The 13,158-nt window shown below is 52.7% G+C and overlaps 3 protein-coding genes and 1 long non-coding RNA gene across 12 annotated transcripts; 2 read left to right on the top strand and 2 right to left on the bottom strand.

Annotated features, from left to right (window-relative positions):
• Nucleotides 1-187: 187 nt before the first annotated feature.
• Nucleotides 188-1,198, bottom strand: LEAP2 (liver enriched antimicrobial peptide 2). The gene is made up of 3 exons (XM_045183948.2): nucleotides 1,053-1,198; nucleotides 725-864; nucleotides 188-462 (listed from the first exon to the last, which is right to left on the bottom strand). The coding sequence occupies exons 1-3, from the start codon at nucleotides 1,107-1,109 to the stop codon at nucleotides 426-428; spliced, it is 234 nt and encodes a 77-aa protein (XP_045039883.1). The 5' UTR covers nucleotides 1,110-1,198; the 3' UTR covers nucleotides 188-425.
• A 141-nt stretch (nucleotides 1,199-1,339) lies between these two features.
• On the top strand, nucleotides 1,340-12,836 carry GDF9 (growth differentiation factor 9). 6 transcript variants are annotated; one of them, XM_045183943.2, is made up of 3 exons: nucleotides 1,340-1,782; nucleotides 9,924-10,167; nucleotides 11,516-12,836. In XM_045183943.2, exons 1-3 carry the CDS (start codon nucleotides 1,690-1,692, stop codon nucleotides 12,466-12,468), a joined length of 1,290 nt encoding a protein of 429 aa, XP_045039878.2. In that variant the 5' UTR covers nucleotides 1,340-1,689; the 3' UTR covers nucleotides 12,469-12,836. The 6 variants fall into 6 exon arrangements, with proteins under 6 accessions (XP_045039878.2, XP_045039879.2, XP_045039880.2 ...); XM_045183944.2 differs by lacking the exon at nucleotides 1,340-1,782 and adding an exon at nucleotides 7,887-7,932; XM_045183945.2 differs by lacking the exon at nucleotides 1,340-1,782 and adding an exon at nucleotides 7,890-7,947.
• LOC128779452 (uncharacterized) lies at nucleotides 2,562-5,621 on the top strand. 2 transcript variants are annotated; one of them, XR_008425385.1, is made up of 3 exons: nucleotides 2,562-2,792; nucleotides 5,218-5,356; nucleotides 5,483-5,621. It is a non-coding gene; the product is annotated as an uncharacterized lncRNA (long non-coding RNA). The 2 variants fall into 2 exon arrangements; XR_011650463.1 differs by lacking the exon at nucleotides 2,562-2,792 and adding an exon at nucleotides 4,636-4,701.
• On the bottom strand, nucleotides 6,629-7,910 carry UQCRQ (ubiquinol-cytochrome c reductase complex III subunit VII). 3 transcript variants are annotated; one of them, XM_024575239.3, is made up of 3 exons: nucleotides 7,801-7,910; nucleotides 7,454-7,621; nucleotides 6,629-6,824 (listed from the first exon to the last, which is right to left on the bottom strand). In XM_024575239.3, the coding sequence occupies exons 1-3, from the start codon at nucleotides 7,874-7,876 to the stop codon at nucleotides 6,730-6,732; spliced, it is 339 nt and encodes a 112-aa protein (XP_024431007.2). In that variant the 5' UTR covers nucleotides 7,877-7,910; the 3' UTR covers nucleotides 6,629-6,729. The 3 variants fall into 3 exon arrangements, with proteins under 3 accessions (XP_024431007.2, XP_024431006.2, XP_024431005.2); XM_024575238.3 differs by having other exon boundaries at nucleotides 7,774-7,897; XM_024575237.3 differs by having other exon boundaries at nucleotides 7,765-7,896.
• Nucleotides 12,837-13,158: the final 322 nt, after the last annotated feature.

Below are 13,158 nucleotides of genomic sequence, written 5' to 3'. Positions count from 1 at the left end.
TGCCTGTAGCCTGCCGTTGTGGTCATTTCTTGAACAAGAACGTTAACTTTCACTGCTTGTCATTATTACTCACTATTAATTTTCAAGTTGGAGAAGTAACGCGTTATTAGGCAAAGCTGTTTTCTTCTGCAGTACACAAAGCGAACCCTTACTCCCCTCAAGAGCTTAAATTCCAGACTGCCAAAAGTTCACATTTGAGACCTTTAATAGTGTACATAGAAAAATAAACTCTAAAGTCACAAGTTTAGATACGCTCATCAAAATATCAACACTAAAAAGAAACGAAGACCAATTTGAAGCATACGTCCGTCTTTAAATATTAAAAACACAAGGTTGCTTCACCCAAGTGTCCCCAGCTGGTATGCAGCGAGTCAACATTCCCTAGAACGGAGCATTGTGAGTGCTGTCTTCCCCCGGTTTGTGCGTCACTCCTGGGCCACGCTCAGGGAACAGCGTCTCTTTCTGAGGGAAAACGAAGGGTTTTTAAGACAACGGTAGCCATTTCCTCCCTCTGGCCACTCTATTCAATCCTAGGGAAGGCACCGCTCTTCCATGGCACCTGTGGTGGGGTGGCTGTCCTTGGCTCTCAACTCCTCAGGGACCCTCCAAAGCACGCCCAGCCTCAAGCCCTCCATCCCAGCTTTATCCTTAGGTCTGTGTGCGCTCATCTCCGCCCAGCTTCCCAGGCCTCTGGCTCGGCCGTGCTCTTGGGTTTGAGGGGTACCTGCACAGCCTGGTGACACACTCAGAATCATCCCGGCAGGAGGCGCCAATGGGCCTGAGGGAAACTCCTCTCCAAAATGGGGTCATTCTCCGCAGCCTTCTCTTTGCTGAACTCAGTTCCGACACTGGGGAGCCATCTACCTGTAGGACAAAGACAGATCCCCTCAGGTGTGGAGGAGTTGACACCCTGCTGCCAGCCTTGGAAAGGGGTCACTCCCAGGATGCTGTAGACTGAGGGCAGAGGGACTGTTCCTCGGGACCGAGTCTGGCTGCGGTTCTGCGTGCCACACCGCCATCCCCGCACATCCTCACGCACATCTCTTCCTCACCTGGCCCAGCAACAGCAGGCAGACCATGAGCACTGCGAAGAGTTTGGGGCGCCACATCTTGATGGCGGATGCGGGAGCTTGAAAACCAGGGACAGTTGCCACTTCCTTTTATAGACTGAAATCTGCCTCTCATGGTTGCCAGGTGAGACAGGGCAAAGTTTATTTTTGCAATCGGGGTTGATTTAATAAGTTAATGTCTACCAGAGGAATGTGCTCAAGGCCTGCCTTTCAGGCACATTGTATTGACTGATCCCTGATCTGGACTTTGAGTGATCCTGTTGCTGGCTTTGACTCTTTCACCCATTTTAGCGAAAGTCAGCACTGCCCCCTCCCCCGTGAGAGCCACGTGAAGCCATTGAGGGAAGCCAGGCACCTAGCCACTTGTAGACACCAAAATAGCGCAGTGAGATCACTTTAATCAAAATAGAATTCTGAAAGTAAGGTCTTCAGAAGGAGTGTTGACCCTTTCCAGCCCCGTCTAGGAAAGAGGCCCTGGTCTCCTTTACGGGCAGTTGGGTGAGGCCCTCATCTCCCTGCTGTGGGACGATGCTGCTGCAAGCGTGTCTGCAGCGCCTCCGCCCCTCATTTGTGTAGACTGTCACCCTAACTCTCTGCTCCAGACCATCTCCCTAGAAGAATGGAGACCCAGCTGTGGAAAGCCGAAATCCTGTCTACCCCTCTCCCCAGGGAATGGCCATCCGGACTGATGTGGGACTTAGGTAAACCACAGGTGAATTGAATGAGTATGGGGTGACTTTTTGTTTTGTGAATGAGTGGGAGTGAGGGCCCCTAAAATAGTGGGAGAGCTTGTGCCGGTAACAAATCACACTGCAAACCCGTGCGTTATGGGCTTTCCTCCCGGCAGGGGACTAGGGCCTCCTAAAGGGCATGTCCTGCCAGCAGCCTCGGGGAAGCAGGCCTAGGCCTGAGCTGTCTCCAAAGTCCAAAACTCCTGCTGGCTTCTTGGGGTGTGGACCTAAATCGTGAGTAGTTATGGGTACTTGTTAAATGACATGGGCATTTTAATAAATTGGGGGGGGGAGGTGTGAATTCTAAGTAAGATTATTTATAGGACTTTCTATCTTCCTGTGAACCCAGAAGGATTAGCCAACAAAACAAATGCAAAGATTCTTTCTCCGCCCCGTGTCTCCATGAAAACTTTGCTGATACCTGTTCCTAAGGCCCTTCTCGTCCTCAGAGGTTGGATATTCAGCCACAGCCTGCCTGTTGGCCGAGGAGGAGCTGCAGGACAGCCGAAGGGGAATGAAAGGTGGCCAGTCCCCCTGCGAAGGGAGAAGAGGGTGGTATGGGGACCTCAGAACTGGGATTGGGCGGGGCCCCAGATCTGTCTGTCGTGGTTCCAGTCCTCGAGGGATCTGGGAGCCAGGCCTGGAAGGAGACACCACTGCTTGCACTTGAGGAACTTTGAGAAGCAGGCCTCTGCCAAACCCACCTAACCATTCCTGCAAGTTTGTGGCTGGTTAGCTGCTCCCTCCCTCCACCCTGAGCTGGGGTCCTGAATGACCAGAGGTAGGGGCTGACTGGGAGCTCCTGTGGGGTGGGGACCAGGCTACGTGGGGACCTAGTGAACATTGGGTAAGAACAAATCCCGATTAGATAAGCGGAAGACCGAACAACGTGATGTCCTAGAGCCTGCTGGGTCTGTGGACTCGGCGCCAGCCTCCCGTAACCAGCCCGGAGCCATGTGCCAAGTGAGATTTGAAATGGCTTGTTCCAAAGGTGGGTACTTCCTCCTAATCCTCCATTTCTGCCTTCCTGGGCTCCAAGCAAAACCTAACTAGCCTTCTGTGTTGATAAAGCCACCAGCACAGCCAAGGGGAGGGTCGGTGCCCCAGTCCCCTGCCTGTTCATGGAGGGAAAAAGGAGCATTCTGACAACACTGCGGAACCCTCTGTGGCTCACACCTCCCTCTTGTCTGCCCCTCCTCCCAAAGCAAAAGAACCACCAGTTGCAGCCAGTGGAAGGAACCACCATTAGGGAAACTCTTTCAACATAGGTTTAAACTAACCCTGCTGTTGTTTTAAGTTAAATATGGAGCAAAAGTCAAACGTTTAAACAGAGTGGCGTCCAGGCAGCACTAAGCTGAAGTGGCAGTTGTCCACAGTCATCCTACACCCCAAGTGGTTGTGAAGGCCTGTTCCTGAATTTTTAAAGAAACTAAAATGTCACAGGCTCTCTGCAATCAAGTATTTTGCTGACTGAATACATACACCACTAATCGTTCCTTCCTCCCGGGAAAGGCCTAAGTAGCCTGTAAGAATTTCAGCCATAGGAAAATGCCTGGCTGGGAGGGGCAGTGGGGTCAATGACCACAGGCCGGCCCTTCCCCTCTTGGGGCTTCAGTGTCTTGTCCTGTCCGTGAGGTAGGAGGAGGTTCCTGGGACCTCTCAGGCACTGACATTTGGGGGTTCCAGTGACGAAGTTACAAGAAAGGGAGACTGAGGTGCGTTTGATAGTTTATAGCTTGGTTAGCTCTGAACACAGCTGCCAGGGGTTTCCTGCTTTGGAGGCGAGAGCCTGGGAGGACACGGGAGAAAGAGGCTGGAGTACAGGAACAGATGTTTGAAACGCATTCCACGTGGAGAGGTCGTTAGGGCTTGGCAGTAACTGGAAACTTCTGTGCTGTCCCTGAGCAGGAGGTGCCTAATAAAAAATGAAAGACTTTCCTGAAATGGAAAAACGTTTCCAGGTAAAATTTCAACAAAGGGTCAAAGTCTATTCGCTTCTCTGCTGGCCGGAACTGGCAGACTTCTGGGCCTGCACTCGGTAGACCGGGATCTCCGGGCCTGTTGTTGGCCGCCTGGGGAGTTCCCTTCGCCACATTCTGCAGCCCCCTGGGGAAAGCCTTGGTTGGGGTAGGAGCGCTGCTGGGTGAGAGCAGGGCAAAACAAGGGGTTGTGCCCCCAGGGGCAGGTGAAGGAGCTGCACACAGGGCTGGGGGCTCCAGGTAGGGGGGGTTATAGGCACTGGGGCCCACAGCAGCGGCCCCTCTTTTTTCAGAGACTTCACCCAAGTTTTCCTTTTCTTTATGGATTTCTACACGTGGTCCCTAAAATGACCCCAGAGCCCGGATCACATACAGGAGCAGTGAACTCGCACAACTCACCACACTGCCAGCACTGCCACCTCAGCACCCCGCCACCCAGAGCTCCGTGCCCAAAGTTTAAGGGAACGCCCTTTGGTGAAAGGCAGGCTTAATGGCAGCCTTTAACAGTGTTATCGAAAAGCAGAAGCTCAGCACGTACAGGGCTTACAGCTGGGGCCTTTTCGTAGGGCATTCTGGGATGAAGAGGATCCAGACCTACAGGAAAAAGGCTGTTTGGTTTTCAGCTGGTATTTCCAAAGGAGTCAAACTTCAAGGGTAAAATGAAGCCAAGAAGGTGGGAGAGGGCAGCCATCTCCCCTGGGAGATTTTAGCTCAGGGCTAAATTAGAGGGAGAAAGTGAGAGACTCAAGAATGGCGTGGTCCTCCCCTGGTGCGTGAATCTGTAGAAACTGCGAAGCAATGGGTGGGTGCACTTACACTCTCCGGTCCACAGCTCTCACCACTCCCCAAGTCCACTGCACATCAGGCAAGCGCTGGGAGTAAATTTGGACAGAGCCAAACGGGAAAATTAAACCACGTTTGGTGAGTTTTCATCACATAGCTGTCCTTTGTCTCCACTACCTTGCCAGACTCAGTTCATGTTACTCATTTCAAAGCAACCCTAGACTTTGTATTAACACACTGTTTTGAGGCAACAAGTTTAAAGCTCAGGAATGCAGGTGTCTTGCCTGTATCCCAGGGAGGAAGCCACAGCTAAAGGGTATGGGCCCAAGTCTCAGCCATTCCTCCTTATCCTGCCTCACAGTCTATGCAATGTATCTTACCAATTTTCTCGGTTGTTTGGAAGTATTGTAACTTGGTTCCTAAAAGGCCAGAACAGTCATTAGAATAAGAAGGAAAGGTAGTCTGGGACAGAAGCTGAGCTACAGTGAGTTACTGCTCTGGACCAGCAAGTGTCCTTAGAAGAGAAGGAGTTTCTAGAAATGGAGCCGGGGAGCCGAAACATAAAAACGGCCAACGCTTACCCCGCTAACTTGTTGAAAGTAAAAAGGCACTTTTGAGTTAGTCGTGTTCTCCAAGTTCCTGTGTCCCTGCCAGCGCTGCCCTGACGGCTTCCCAGAACTGCGACCCAGCCGGCAGCGGCGTTGCTGTCGCCCTCGGGACCCGTGGGCAAGAGCAGAACAGAGTGGTGCGGAAGTTACAGCAGCTGATGGCGCCCATGATGCCTGGCGACAAAGTAATTTCCACCTTCCCTAATCAGACGAGTTTTCACATGGGTGGGACCATCCCTGGAGCAGCTGGCACGGCATGTTGAGAGCAGGGGTATAAGCTCTCCCTGGAACTCCTGTGGCTACCTGTACAGGGCACCCACAGCGGAGTTCCTCACCTCCTGCTACCACCCCAGTGTGGACACCAGAAGTGACGTGTGCCTGGACGTCCCGAAGGACAAGTGACAAGTGGTCTGCCCTGGATGATGTCAGGACCCTGCTCTCCACCCAGAGCCTGCTAGAGCCCAACGTCAACAGCCTGTTGAACAGTTGAACACACAGGCTGCGGAGCTCAAAGAACCTCACAGCCTTGGAGAAGTGCCTGCCGGACACCCACGCGACATGTGTCCAGCCCAGAGCCCTGACCCTGCTACCCAGCCTGTTTCTAGAGGTCTTTTTACTTTTTCCTTAGGTGGTCTGTCCTTGCCTTGATTTCTGCATAGGACTGTCTTTAGCTGTGCTGTCCTATTTCCGGTTTTTTCAGTTAAGTCTCTTGTTGAGCCCTTGTGATAAATATACTGTTAAAAAAGTAGCTTTTCTACTAAAAAGATAATTCAAAGGCTCTAGAACATGGGCACATTTTTTCCATAAAGGGCCAGAGAGTAAGTATTTTAGGGCTTCTGGGGCGTGTACGGTTAAACACCACGTTTAGCAGCCTGGTCCGAATAGCCGGGGTGCTGCCCCAGGCCTAGAGGTCAAGGGGTCACCTCACCCCTCCCTTTACGGCTGACTCGTCTCCGGCTGCGGAAGGAGAGGCAGGACAGCGCACTGTACAGGCATGAACTTCAGAGCCAGACTCCACCCTTCACTACCTTCATAGTCGTGGGCAAATCACTTACCCCTCTGCGCCTGGGCGCTCGTCTGCAAACTGAGCATAACGTGGTGGTTCAAAGGCAGCTCTGCGGTTTCGAAGAGCTCATTTGTGTAAAGGGCTAGGAAGAGTACCTGGCACGTAGTAATTACAATAGAGTTCGCGGGGTGTTATTCTAATTATAGGAGCAGCGGACAGGAACCAACACTCCCCAAGCCCCTGTCCCCCACAACTGGCCAGCTGGCGGGCGCAGCTGCAGCTACTTTCTGTAGATGATACTGAAGAACAAGGGGTGCACCCCATTCCTTCCCCAGACTCCCAGACGAGCCAGAATTGTTCAGGGCTCCCCTGGGGAATGGAGTTCACTAACTTCAACATCAGCAAGTCGCACCAAGGGCTCTGCTCGCAAAAATGCAAAATCACAACACTGCAACCTGTACAAAGTTTATTGTGTCTTCAAGACACTACAGTGGGGACTCCTGTCCCAAAGAAGGGTCTTTCGGAGACGGGGACCATCCTCACGCGAGTTGCTCAGCTGTCATTTTCATAGTCAGCTGGGTTCTTCCTCCTGGATTTCTCGAACTCCTGGGTCCCCCATGTGTAGAGGAGATAAAACGCTACAAATGCTTTAAAAATCAAAAGGGAAAGAAAGCAGTGAGCACGTAGGAGACCAAGGAGTCCCCGCCCTCCTCTCGATCACAACAGATTCTGCCCTCCTGTTCGTTTTCAAAAAAACCGTTTTTAAACCTGGTGATCAAGAACAGTGAACTACACACCCACTGACAGGTGACCAAAGGGAAGGGTACCTGGGACATTGGGTCACCACACCTTCCCTAGCTCTCCCCTATGGCACATTTAAACTACGGAATGTAAAAGAAAAAGAAACAAAACAATAAAAGGTTTTGATTAGACAACGGAGGCAAAATTAACAAACTTTACCATTGAGCCACATTCACAACGTTGTGCCACTCCCACCCCTACCTCCTGCACACGGACACAACACCGTTCGTCGCTAAGAAGGAAATGAGTAAAGATGACCTCAGAAGGAGACCACCGAGTCACAGGAGTGACCTTGGACCACTCATTTTACGTTCTCCGTGACTCAGTTTCCTGATGGAGACGATGCTTTGACTAGTTAAAGGGCCCTGAGGCATTTTCAGGGAGGAAACGTGTGCCAGGCGAGCGCTCCGCGACGGGCCCGCAGTCACCACGGGGAGCGGGGCACCCGAGGGCCGGCCCCGGCCCGGGCACTCACGCGGCGCGACGCGAAGGATGTTCGCCTGAATGCGGCGCAGCACGTTGGGGATGCCCTTGGTGAAGTAGTTCGGAAAGGCCTGCTGCTCGAAGGGCGACAAGCTGTAGGAGATCACATGCCGCACCCTGGTCAGCTTCCCGAACTCTCGGCCCATGGTGGCGGTGGCGCCTGCAGGACCAAGGGCGGACAAGAGCCGGGCTCAACCCTGGGCCGCGCCGCCCGCACCCCGACAGCACCCCCCCGTCGCTTGTCGTCCCTCCCCACCCTCCCGGAGGCCACAAAGACCGCGCGACCGGACCCAACTCCCGCACCGGGGTCACCTCGCCCTCCACAGTCGCGGGACCCACCGGCCTCCGTCCGCCACTTCCGGTAGAGCCGGAAGCCGGCCTGGGAGGCTGTGAGGTCACTTCCGGGGCATATCATTTCCCCGCCGTCTCCGGGGGAGGTGCCGGTTCCCCGTTCCGGAGAAAAATGCCCAGGTCAGGTGACTCTAGGTAGGCGGCCCCTGGGCCGGCGGCCGGGTCCTAATCGGGGGACGCGGTCCGGCGGGCTTGGAGGCCCCGGGGCGCACCCCTCGGGCTCTCGCGCTTCCCGTCAGCTCTCCGCCTTTCTGTGGGGCGGCGGGAAGCGGCCGTGTGCCGAGGGGGACAAAGAGACGACGAGAAAGGGGCCCGCGGAGAGCGCCCCCGCAGCGAGCGCGCGGCCTTAGCCAGCTGGGGCGGCGGCCGAAGCCCGGCCCGACCGCGGTACCGAAAGCGGGGACTTGCGTCTGGGTCCTGTCCCGGCCGCCACCGCCTGAGACCCCCACTGGCAGGGTGTAGACTTTCCCAGGTCGAATAAAAACGTTCCACAGATCCAGCCACAAGAGACCCCCCCAAAATTGTCGAGCAATTGATAAAGGGCTGTTAAGTGGCGGTAAGGGGGAAGAACGAGGCTACCCCCACGTCCCCGTCTCCCTGAGATGGTTCGGCGTCGGGGCGGGGCATAAGTCCTGGTGCCCTCGGTTCTCCCCCCACTTTCCAGCAGGAGAGGAGGCACGGTGCCGTGGGGCGTTAGGGTGTTTTCGGAAGGCGCTTTCTACTTGAGGACGCCACTGCCCCGGGCGGCCGGCCGTTCTGCGGGCCGCAGTGTCTGCACGTGCGTCGTCACGGCGGTGCTGGCCATCCGTCCTCTAAGACTAAAGTTTTCAACAGTCTGGGTGTATTTTATAACCCTGCTTCCTAGGTAGCCAGCGGCCAGGTAGGCTTGGCAGGCGAGAAAACTAGCGTTTGCAAACACACCTCAGTTTTACCGTCCTAAGGAGCGCACAGACCGGCTCGGTATCTAGTGCCCGGAGCGTGGGTTGCCTCTTTGCCAGCGCAGTCTCCGTAGGGGCGGCGGCCCTGGGCGTCCCCTTGTGTCTGCTGTTCGCGGCGCGCCTCCGTCTCAGCTCCAAGACAAGAACGTAAATATTTCTAGCAGTTCAGAACAGTAATACCCTAGGAGATTCGACCGCCATTTGAGTGATTAATAAAATAAGTAAAATTTTCGTGTACTTGCTAGCACCTGCAAACATCTCTTAAACCTTTCGACCAAACTATGTACAGGCCAAATAAAGGCATCAAGAAACTATATTTCAAAATGGGTCAAGTTTAAGGTGATGTTCTTTTTTAAGCACATTGCGGTATTGCAAGTGCATATTCTTTACTAAGCCACCTGGGAGAACTGGGCAACCTAGCAGTTCTCTGCTCTCTGGAAATTCAATGCCAAGTAGACTTTCGCCATCCAAATCAACATGCGGTACATAGTTATTCTAAGCATCCGAAAGCGGGAGAGGTGGTGAGGGTGAAGGGACAGGAAGAGTAAACCTAACACCATAAATTGCTATCAACAGATCTTCGTATCATCATAAATAATTTGTTCGCTTTTCCACGTGCCTTGGGAGTTTCAGCAAGCACCTAAGGAACATTTTTAAGAATCCTAATCTCAAAATATGGGTGATTTTATTTTAAGATCATTTCTTAACTCCTCTTAGCCTTTCCGCTGCATAGCTTGTGCATTCATACAACGATAAGAGGTTCTGAATAAATGAAAGAGGAAAGCAAAATAACCAAAGAAATCCCTATCTAATGAGGACAAATTGGATAAAATAGGGTGTTATCAGCGGTTTGATACACAGCTGATAAAAGTTATCTTCAGCTAAGCACCCTTGAGGTCTGATTACAGAAGTGCGCCAGCCCACCCACACACCTAAAATTTATTTAAGAGGCCAGCCTAGGCTCTTCCCGGCGTTCAGGGAGAATGGTATGGTTGTGTTCCTTGCTATCTCCCGCAAGCCATGGCGCTTCCCAGCAAATTCCTTTTTTGGTTTGGCTGCTTTTCCTGGCTAGGTTTTCCTATTAGCCTTGGTTCTCAGGCTTCTAGGGGAGAAGCTCAGATTGCAGCTAGCGCTGAGTTGGAATCTGAAGCTGAACCTTGGTCCTTGCTGCAGCTGCCAGGTGGGAGAGACGGATCCAGCCTCCTCTCCCCTTTCTTCAAAGTTCTGTATGATGGGCCAGGCGGGGCCCCAAGGCTGCAGCCAGACTCCGTAGCTTTGCGCTACATGAAGAGGCTCTATAAGGCATACGCTACCAAGGAGGGGATCCCCAAATCCAACAGAAGTCACCTCTACAACACCGTTCGGCTCTTCACCCCTTCTGTCCAGCACAAGCAGGCCTCTGTGGACCAGGTGACAGGTGCGTAGGAGTAGATTGGTTAATGGAGGGAGGGAAGATGATAAACCGGGCTGTGCTTCACTTACAGAAAGGAGCTGGGCCCTGCTCCTTCAATGGCATTTTACTCTGCATGATCCTGAGAATCCAAACTCAAACAAATCTGATACTTGGCTTAATTGTTCCTTCCAGTGCCGTCATGGGTTAAGGTGAGCTAATGTGACAGAATTTCGGAGCTAGAAGGGATTTAAGGGCTCTAGAGGCCGAGGAAAGTGCTGTTGGAGCAGGTTAGTGTCCCGTCCAAGGTCACAAAATCAGGACTGGAAGGTGCGTTTTGGCTTCCAGTTGTTCATTCTTCCCATCCTACCAATGCTGGCCTGAAAATGTGCCTAAAATGTCTCATCGCTAATGGCGTTCTTTGACACACAGGCAGTTTTCCCCTTGTGTGTTACTTTGGGTGAGGGAAGGCGCAGGTCCGCATTCGAAACTAGGTCCTTCCAAGAACAGTCAGCAGTCGGAGCGCGCACCTTGCTGAGTGTGTGAGAGAGGAGCAGCGCTTAGGAAAAGTCTGCCTTCACTCACTAGCTCAGGGTTCTGGCCAACAGGCCAGCGCTGGCTGCTTAAAACCCTCCTTCCCTGCGGCCCCATTTCATTATGGTGGTTTCAGAGCCTCCGTTTGTCGTCAGTCTCAAGTGTTTCAAATTAACGCAGTGAGGCTGCTTTATTGACGCAATCTGTGACGCGGGGGCGTCCCACCTTTTGGCGTCTCTGCACCACACTGGAAGAAGAGGAGTTGTCTTGGGCCACACATGAAATACATTGCAACATGTAATCACACAAAAAAAGTCTCATTGTGTTTTAAGGAAGTGTACGATTTTGTGTTGGGCCGCAGTCACAGCCGTCCCAGGCTGCGTGTGGCTCTGGGCCACAGGCGGGACACCCCCCGCAAGGCTTAGAATGTCTGCGTAACAAGCCTAGCAAGTGTTTTTTATTATAGTTTTCTCTCTAGAGACTTCCCAAGAGAAAAATATGTTTTCCTTATTAGCCTCCTCTGTGTTTGGGGCAAATTAATTAAGATTCTAAAACTTAAGAATGTGTAATAGTTCCCCTGTTTTAATTCACCATCAAAGCTATTCTGACTTTTGGTGGGACAATGTCCATTTGCGGTTGCTGGGAATTAGTTGTGGTCCCGATTACCTGTATTTTCTGTATCACTAACCCCGCCCCCTTTTCTCGGAGGTTTGAGGAGGTGGGAAAGCGGAGGGGGAAAGCACATTCTGAAGCACTGATTCCTTGATTGGACTTCCTGTTCCGTTCTATTTGTGTTCAAGCTCTGGTGTTCAATCTACTGGTGGGCTGTTTTTCTCCCCAGGAGCCATGCGGTCAGTGGGCCTGCTGTTCAACCTGGATCGCGTTACGGCCGTGGAACACCTCCTCAAGTCAGTCCTGCTGTACACTTTCAACGACTCAGTGTCTCTCCCCTCTGCTGCTCAGTGCGTGTGCCACCTGGTGCTGAAGGAGCCAGAGTCTTCCAGCACAACTCTCCCCAGAGCCCCACACTCCTTTTCCTTTGAATCACAGCCTGTATTTAGGAAGAAATACAAATGGGTTGAGGTTGATGTGACCACCCTGCTTCAGCCTCTGGTGGCCTCCGACAAGAGAAGTATTCATGTGTCTGTGAATTGTACATGTGTGAAAGACCAGCTGCAGGCCCCTTCCGCACGGGACAGTCCCTGTAGCCTTGTCCCCCCCTCGTTGCTTCTATATCTGAACGACACAAGCACTCACGCCTACCATGGGTGGTACTCCCTCCACCACAAAAGGAGCCCTCCCCAGGCTCCTGGCCGGAGAGGTCTGTCTGCCTGTCCCACGGGAGAAGAGACTGCCAAGGGAGCAAGGTCTCGTCACCGCAGAGGCGAGGAAGCTGTCAGCTCAGAATTGCAGAAGCCTCTGGCTCCAGCCTCTTTCAATCTGAGTGAGTACTTCAGACAGTTTCTTTTCCCCCAAAATGAGTGTGAGCTCCATGACTTTAGACTTAGCTTTAGTCAGCTGAAGTGGGACAGCTGGATCGTGGCCCCGCACCGGTATAACCCCCGATACTGTAAAGGGGACTGTCCCCGGGCCGTCGGGCATCGCTACGGCTCTCCGGTTCACACCATGGTGCAGAACATCATCTACGAGAAGCAGCTCGACGACTCGGTGCCAAGGCCGTCGTGCGTGCCTGCCAAATACAGCCCCTTGAGCGTGCTCACCGTGGAGCCCGATGGCTCCATCGCCTACAAGGAATACGAAGATATGATAGCCACCAAGTGCACCTGTCGTTAGCTCGCGGTCCTCTACACTGATACACTGAGCCTCTCCGACAAAGTGAGTGCCCGCCTGCGCCTTCAGGACAGAGCTTCCCGTGTCCAATTGCTGCATATAATGCAGTGTCTGTCCAAGGAGGGGCCCCTGTGGATTGGCGCGGTCTGTGGCACCTGTCGGTGTGAAGGGATAACCTCTGTCTTTTTATTTGCAAATGCAAATGTCATTATTTTGGAGCGCTTTCACTTTCTTTCCCTAAGCAATTTTTTCCATAAGAGTATTGTTTTTGATGTTATAAAAAAAGCTTCATTAGCATTCATCTTGGATGGAACTGCACTCCAAATGGACAATTCTGATGTCGGAGTACAATTTAACGGGAGAATAAACTCCTGCCAGCATGCATTTCCTGTGTGTGCGTGTTTGTTAAATAAAGATTGCTTCTCTGTGGTGACCTGGGGGCAAAGGAAGTGCGTCTAAGAGGTAGTCTTGGCTCAACTTTTGATCTCTTCTTCGGAGTAAAAGAGAGGCTGACCTCTTCGCCCAAGTCCCGAAGAAGTGAGGCCCACCGGGCGCAGAGCGCAGCAACAAAACCCGCGTGTCGCGGCAGTGTGCCTGGCACACGCCACACCAACTCTGCTCCTTAGGTGGCTTGCGCAAATGGGTTGGTTCATATCAAACAATGTAGCCTTTGTTCTGTTTATTTAAAGGAAA

The sequence above is a fragment of the Desmodus rotundus genome, chromosome 10, assembly GCF_022682495.2.
Source record: "Desmodus rotundus isolate HL8 chromosome 10, HLdesRot8A.1, whole genome shotgun sequence".
Lineage (NCBI taxonomy): Eukaryota > Metazoa > Chordata > Mammalia > Chiroptera > Phyllostomidae > Desmodus > Desmodus rotundus.
The sequence above is the reverse complement of the archived record's forward strand: the minus strand, read 5'-3'. Positions and strand labels throughout refer to the sequence as shown.